At 45.1% G+C, this 7,698-nt stretch overlaps 1 protein-coding gene across 1 annotated transcript; it reads left to right on the top strand.

Moving 5' to 3' along the window:
* The first annotated feature begins 4,881 nt into the window (after positions 1-4,881).
* On the top strand, positions 4,882-7,698 carry ccn2a (cellular communication network factor 2a). Its single transcript, XM_049589289.1, has 5 exons — positions 4,882-5,190; positions 5,395-5,611; positions 5,713-5,964; positions 6,065-6,276; positions 6,380-7,698. Exons 1-5 carry the CDS (start codon positions 5,128-5,130, stop codon positions 6,674-6,676), a joined length of 1,041 nt encoding a protein of 346 aa, XP_049445246.1. The 5' UTR covers positions 4,882-5,127; the 3' UTR covers positions 6,677-7,698.

Genomic DNA, 7,698 nt, shown 5'->3' with positions numbered 1-7,698 from the left:
TTATCTGCAGAGGTCTCTTCCGCTCCAAAACAAACAGATCCAGTGATTAAAATTAGTAAAAATGCTGAATAAAGCTAGAAATCACTTTTTCTCCAATGCTCTGCGGCATGTAGCAGAGGGGCCGCTCGCCCTGCACCTGCTAATGTGTCTTTGTCTTTTTCCTCTAATAACCTAAGATCTGACGAAGACGTTGAGAAGATTTTAACCAGGAGCTCATTTATCTGCAGAGGTCTCTTACTCTTGAAAGCATTTTTAAAGATCTGTGTTTTCAGATGCTCTTGTTGCGTAGGGGCTGCAAACCATGGCGGCCAACACAAAAATGCAAAAATGCAAAAACATGAATGGCCCCATCTAGAGCCAGTGTTTGGTTTGTCCGTTCTGGACGACTTAAGATGCTCTCACACCTGCCCTGTTTGGTTCAGTTCAATCAAACTCCAGTTGGTTTGCCCCCTCAGTGCGTTTAAGCAGGTGTGAACACAGCAAAACAACCGGACTGAGACCTTCTTGAAGAGGTGGTCTCAGTCCGGTTCCAAAGGAACTCTGGTGCGGTTGGTTTGTGGTGAGAAGGTGTTCCGACCTGGATGTGAAGCAACTGCAGTCACATGACACATTGTTTGGGTTAAACATGAGCATGTTACAGTCCTGGAGGATTATTAATGTGCACCTCCTCCTGTACTGCCTTAATATGCACATTCAGCACATCCAATGCATCAAAACATTGTTTTCTAGTTGGAGCCGCGTTTGCCTCGTTTTCAAACTGTATGCTTTGACTAAAATGAACAATGACAGCAATATAGTCCACGATGAGCAGCGCTAAAATCAACCTGCGTAGTTGTCCCTCCATTGTGACATTAGAAAGTGTCACATTTATCTTGCAAGTGTACTCTTCTTCAACGTTTGCTTTACTTCCTGGATTTTTCCCACATGGAAATTCTGACCAATCAAGAGCAGCTTTCTCACACAAGGCATTTGATCTGGTCCTCTTGTAAATGCTGCCGTGAGAACACCAACCAACTCTAGGCAATTATACAACTTTGGAACAACATGAGTCCCTGATTCAGACCAGAGGAGACCACTCTAGGGCTGACAGCAGCCTTAAAAACATGGTGGTGCAACATGGCAAACTCCATACATGAGGACCCACTCCTTATGTAGATATTAACATGTTATTCTAAGGTCAGGAAATCACACCAATTCTTATTTTCAGGTGATTATACACTACAGAAAACTATACTTATTATATTGTATTCCATTTCTGCCAGTAGATCCCTGCAAATCCTAGACACTGGGCCTTTAATACAAAACAAAAAAAACACCCCGACAGAAGCTGCATTACTCTGCACGTAGGATAAAAATATCAGCCGTCTGAGTGTTGTTTTGCAGCGTGGCCGGAGCACGTTCCTCCACCAAGCTGTTTCCTTTAGATATCATGCAGTTGAAGTTTAGGCCCTGAGGCTGTGATGACTAGACTGACAGCACACACACACACACACACACACACACACACACACTTTGGTCTGTTTTGACGGCCATCACACTTTCACTCAGACTGTGTTTTTCCTTGCTCAGATGGTCTAATAGGAGTCCCTACTGTACTGAGCCAGCACAGAGAAAGAACATATCCTTATTAGGAAGAGATCAGGCGTCCATATATGGAAAAGCTTCCTCTGTAGTAACAGCCCTGTCTGCTGGCTTCTCACTCACATTCCTTCAGCTCCAGGTTTCTCTGGGAGTTTTTCATTTCCGATTCGCTGGCTGGAGAAGGAGCAGGGCCACCTTTCATAAGAGTCTAGCCTGGTGTGTGATCCCCTTTTTCAAAAAAATACACAAACCTCCGTCTAGCCTCTTTCCTGCAATCCTCCACTCTGGGGTTTGATGTAGTAAAATAAGCCTGGCCGGGGACGGGGCACACCTGGCCTTTTCAAGTTCGTCATAGACTAAACCTCATTAGGCAGGTGAGAAGCCAGAGAACATGTAGCCTTTGTTCCCGTAATATCTGCCTTCATGGGCCGGGCTGCACTTTCACTAAAGTCGACTCAGGATTTTTAATCACGATTTGTCCTGACTAAGACCCTCGAAGTCAAAACGCCCAGTCAAATGTGTAATGTAATCCCAAGCCTTTGTTTTCAGCAGAATCCCTGAAAAAGAAAAAGACAAAAAGCCTTTTCGGGAAGAAAGAAAATCAGCCTAATGCTCAAATCAACAAACATCCATTACTGGCAGTGCCATTAACTGAGAACATTGGTCTTTGTCTCCTAAATACCTGTCCTGAATTCCTTGGCAGGACGGCACATTCAGCTCAGGTAACTCAGGAAACGGACCATCAGGATCATCTTGTCACATTCAGCAGCAGAAACAAATGGCAGACAAATACAAAGCTCATATTCTTTTACCCATTTGCCAAATCTATTCGATTGTATATCGACTAAACTTGAGTCATATGACTTTGCATCACAGATAAGGAAATCTCTATCTGCTTCCTTTCAAATATAATGGAAATAGACAGCACTCCTGGTTTGGCTTTTGGTGCTCAAAGCGCCAAAATGAAAAACTAAACAGGAACGTCTCTTTGCAGAAATCATGACCCGGTCACTCAAGATAATCTGCAGACTTTGTTGTGAGCAGTTTCATGTAGGAACTATTTTCTTTCTACCAAACTACAGCGTGCAGAAGAAAGCATGCATCATGTATATGTGGTGCTTCTTAAAGTCAAAGATGCTTCCCAGGTAGGACAGGTTCTTCCAAGTCAGGTGCTACAGAGGCTAGGCAAGACTCCTTCCTAGCATTTGGTGATCGCACATTGGAACAGGCTAACAAGTGCCCAGGTGTTTCGTTGAAGAGGCCCTGGCTTCAATTCCTGCAAATTGTGCGTGAAGAATTGTGGGTACTTCATGCCTGCTGAGGATACACACATGCATCCTTGAAAATTCTCTAAAGGAAGGACTCAGCCCTAGGTAGAATTTGAAGGATCCTTGACATTAGCAGGATTGATGGCGCACCCTCCTTGAAATTCAGACGTTTAAGGATCCTTCCTTAACTTTGAGAAGCACCAATCCACAAGAGTCTCCTGGTCATGACAGCACGAGATGTCAACAGCAAGTTGAGTTGTACTGTTAGCTAGCTCAATGGTGCTAGGTAGGCTAGCAGTAGACGCACGCTTCCTTCTGCTGACACTGGGAGAGAGGCAGGGTTCACCCTGGACAGGTCGCCAGACTATCACAGGGCTGACACATAGAGACAGACAACCATTCACACTCACATTCACACCTACGGACAATTTAGAGTCACCAATTAACCTGCATGTCTTTGGACTGTGGGAGGAAGCCGGAGACAATATTCAAGTCCCAGTGTCCACAAACGAGTACTTCGTAATGAACAGGTCTCTTACTGTTGCTAAAATTGGCCAAATTTGTTGCCATATCAAACTACAAACATCATTAATCACAAATAAACAAGTTTCAACTATTAAATCTGATCAGGTTTTGGACCTTGTTCACTTCTGTGTCAGGATCGGCTGCAGACTGACTTGGCAGAGATGGCTGCCATCTTGTTTTTACATGGATTAGTGTATTGTGCTCTTACTACCACGAGATGGTACAAAAAGTGTCCATGAACGAGGACAACGGGTCTGAGTTAAGTAGAATGAAGTATAAGGTGGCACAAACCCAAAATGTGATGTCATCATATGAGGACACAGGGTCTCAGGAGGTTATGACCCTTTGAAGGGGACTTGACCCATAGGTTGAGAAACGCAAGACTAAAATATCCCACTGCATATACTGTAGTTACAACCTGCTGCCATAGTAAGATGCTACTTATGCACTGATGTAACAGTATTAACAATCAGATTATACATAATTTTCTTAAAACAATTTCAATAGGATTTTAAATGCAGGACTTTTAATTGTAGTAGAGTATTTTCACAGTGGTATTGCTACTGCTACATAAGTAAAGGATCCGAATACTTTTTAGTCTAACAGTGCTATTCTCAAATGAGTCACAAGGGAATCAGACGATTGCAAGATAAACAACATAGTCATGTGTATCATACTTCAGGACTGAAGGAAGTGTTTATGAACAAAATGCCTCACTCATGCAGAAGAGATCATAATGTGCTCGTAATGTGTTTTGCTTAAAGCTGCAGATGAGCCTCCTGATGTCAGTGCACAAAAATGCCCCTGCAGTGTCCCAGATGTAACCACACAAGTACAGAAGACAGAGTAACAAGAAGCTACAGCAGCTGCCAAGTCTGTGTGCAGGAGCGAGCACCTTGTTAGATAACCGGCTCAAGTTAATGACTCAAATGAACTTCCTTTCCCCAACAGCTCGCTGCTAATTTACTAAAGTACAGGCTGTCTGTACGCCTTTGAAGCCAGAGCTGAGGAATGCTGTTGTGGGTTTAAAGTCTTAACCACACATTACACATCAGTCGGTTTATTTAATTGTGGCATGTTGAAGCATTTTTATTAGTTTCTACCTGTTGTTTTAAACGGTTCTTCCTTTATTTAAAGCTCTTTGTGCCTTCACTTTTGAACCGTGCTCAAGTTTTTTTTTTAATCTTCCTTTTTTGAAATTAATATTTATAGGTACCGGCTGTCTGTTTGTGAAGTCAGGCTTCAGGAATTCCCAGTGTGGGGTCCCAGGCCTCTAACCAGACTTAACCTCCCATTCCAGATGAAAGCCTGCTCTGAGAGAGAGACAGTGTTGTTTGGCCCGAGCAGCAGAGCCTTGCCTTCAGACAGCAGGAATGTGGGATGTCTGGAGTGGGGGTCAGGAAGCGAGGAAAGAATGCCAAGTATGTCCATGTTTGTCCAGGGCTGGCTCTCCATTCAGCCCCCAGTGACGTGCTGCGAGGGCCAGCGAGTATAAAGGGAGCTGAGCTCTGCAGTCAGAACTCAGATCAACTTCTCTACCGAAGCTAAACTCTAGCTTTCACCAAGAAAGACAGAAAGACAGAAGGAAAGGAAAGCCTGTGACCGGAGCAGCAGAGAAACGCTACGAGACGAACGAGACAAGAGATCAACTTGATCAGAAACGGTTTCTCCAGCTCAAACTTTGAGACTAAAGGAAGACTTTCTCAACAAGACTTGAGGAAAAACTAGAATCTATTTCCACGAGGAAGAAAAGATGTCTGCTGGAATGAAGAAAATGCTTTTGCTGCCTTTCCTGTGCGCCATGCTCTCATACATGGTAAGTCAAAAAACATAAAATGACTTTATGCTGCTGCTGTAGTTTCAGGCTTCGGAGCTCAGGCTTTACACATAAAGGGAACGCGCTGAGTCTCGTCAGAACATGACATAAGCTCTAGGCACTGTGTTCCCCATGTGCTGGTGATGACTGTAATACGCACTGTGGAGATGATATTTATCAAAGTGTGTGTCTGTGTGTGCTCAGGCTGCAGGTCAGGAGTGCAGCAACCAGTGTTCGTGCCCCTCCACTCCCCCTCAGTGCGCCCCAGGAGTGAGCCTAGTGCTGGACGGCTGCGGCTGCTGCAGGGTGTGCGCCAAGCAGATGGGGGAGCTCTGTGCTGATAAAGACGTCTGCGACCCACACAAAGGCCTCTACTGTGACTACGGAGCCCCCAGCAACAGACACATTGGAGTGTGCACAGGTGAGCCACTGAAAATGACTTTCTCTGTGACTGTAGATCATTAACTGTCTTTCACGTATGAACCGAATCATGACCTTCTCCTTTGTTGTTTCCCCCTGCAGCTCGGGAGGGAGCCACCTGTGTGTTCGGAGGCATGATTTACAAGAGCGGAGAGACTTTCCAGAGCAGCTGCAAGTACCAGTGTACCTGTCTGGATGGAGCTGTGGGTTGTGTCCCTCTTTGCTCCATGGACATCAGGCTGCCCAGCCCAGACTGCCCCATGCCGAGACGTGTCAAGGTGCCAGGGAAATGCTGCGAGGAGTGGGCGTGTGATTCTCCCAACAGACACAGCTTCATGGGCTCTGCTTTGGCTGGTAAGTTAGTCTCCTTTTCTTCAATGCACAGTCACTTTTCGTTGGTCTTCACACAGCCAGGATGGTGTTTCTAATCCAGTGTTTGCTCCTGTGTTTACAGCCTACAGAGAGGAAGAGACCTATGGCCCTGATCTCTCCATGATGAGGGAGAACTGCCTGGTTCAGACTACTGAATGGAGCGCCTGCTCTAAGACTTGCGGCCTTGGGATCTCCACCAGGGTCACCAATGATAACCGTGAATGCCGCCTGGAGAAACAGACCCGGTTGTGTATGGTGCGACCATGCGAGTCCCAGCTGGAGCAGAGCATCAGGGTGAGTTATTTTTGAACCACACTGCTTTTATGACCTCTCCAGATATCAGCTCTTTAACATCCAAAGAATGCTTACTCAAGTTCTCCTCATTTTCCTCCTACAGAAAGGCAAAAAGTGCATCCGCACTCCCAGACTCTCCAAGCCCATGAAGTTCGAGATCTCCGGCTGCACCACCACCAAGTCCTACAGGCCAAAGTTCTGCGGCGTCTGCTTGGATGGCCGCTGCTGCACCCCCCACAGAACCACCACCCTGCCCATGGAGTTCAAATGCCCTGACGGACAGGTCATGAAGAAGCACATGATGTTCATCAAGTCCTGCGCCTGCCACCACAACTGCCCCGGCGAGAACGACATCTTCGAGTCCATGTATTACAAGAAGATGATGGGAGACATGGCGTGAGCCACTGAAGGAACGAACGCAGCTTATGACTTGAAAACAAACAGAACTCCATCTCATTTTGCAGCTCAGTATATATGTTTTTTGTTAATGTTTTATTTTGTCTCATTGTAAAAGTAGTCCAGACACTCGTCTAAGTGTCTGTGTGTTTTGTACGGCTGGCGCACATCAGCCACATAGACTCAGACAGAGGGTTGCATAGCAGCTCCAAGAGATTCCTGCACTATAACTTCTATTTTTGACAAACCTACTGTCAGGTTGCCGCCCATTCCCCCTTGAAATCAACTTTTAAAGACCCGTCCATTTTACTGTATGCATTTTTATACCTTATCTAAACCTTGACGTCCTCTCTAAACGAGGTGTCTAATAACTCCCCCCACCCTCCGAGCCCAGACCAGACCTGGAAACTCTAAGCAGCTGTAGAAGGAGCACGCAGACCACAGCAGGCCAGTGTTCCCCTGTCCAAACAGGTCTGAATGTGTCCTTGTGTGTGTGTGTGTGTGTGTGAGTGTGTGTGTGTGTTTGTGTCTGTTAGCGCAGGCCTGAATGTCGGCCTTGTCTCTGTGTTCACCCTGCTCACAGAGTAGAGGAAAGGTCAGAGTTTCCGCCCAGCATGTGGATGAGAAAGCGAGCAGCGTGCTGAGTTTAAGGTTAGATAAGGAACACAGTGGGCTTTGCCACGGCACTGAGAAAAAAAAAAAAAAAAAAAGACATGTTGACTATTACTGATTCAGGTCAGACGGAGGAAACCAAGTGTCTATAGGAACAAAGTGTCTATTTTGTACAAGAATAGAAGACTGGAAGAATTGTTATTTCATTCCTTTTTGTATTGTTGTGTAAATGATGTATATATTTGTACAGTTTAAGTTAATTTAAAAGCCAAATGTGTTCTGTGCTTCGAAATGTATCGATAGTGTATGTTTTGTCAACAGTATTTTTTACTATTTTATTGAGAAGTGTGACAAAAATGTTACATGTTTCACTTTGTAGCTGGAAATAAAATGTTATATTTTTTTATACAAACA

This window comes from Epinephelus fuscoguttatus, linkage group LG11, assembly GCF_011397635.1.
Source record: "Epinephelus fuscoguttatus linkage group LG11, E.fuscoguttatus.final_Chr_v1".
Lineage (NCBI taxonomy): Eukaryota > Metazoa > Chordata > Actinopteri > Perciformes > Serranidae > Epinephelus > Epinephelus fuscoguttatus.
The sequence above is the reverse complement of the archived record's forward strand: the minus strand, read 5'-3'. Positions and strand labels throughout refer to the sequence as shown.

Coding starts and splice junctions, on each gene's coding strand:
- ccn2a (XM_049589289.1), top strand. CDS start 5,128: ATGTCTGCTGGAATGAAGAAAATGCTTTTGCTGCCTTTCCTGTGCGCC. Junction 5,612..5,712: donor ACACATTGGAGTGTGCACAG/GTGAGCCACTGA, acceptor TTCCCCCTGCAG/CTCGGGAGGGAGCCACCTGT. Junction 5,965..6,064: donor CATGGGCTCTGCTTTGGCTG/GTAAGTTAGTCT, acceptor CTGTGTTTACAG/CCTACAGAGAGGAAGAGACC.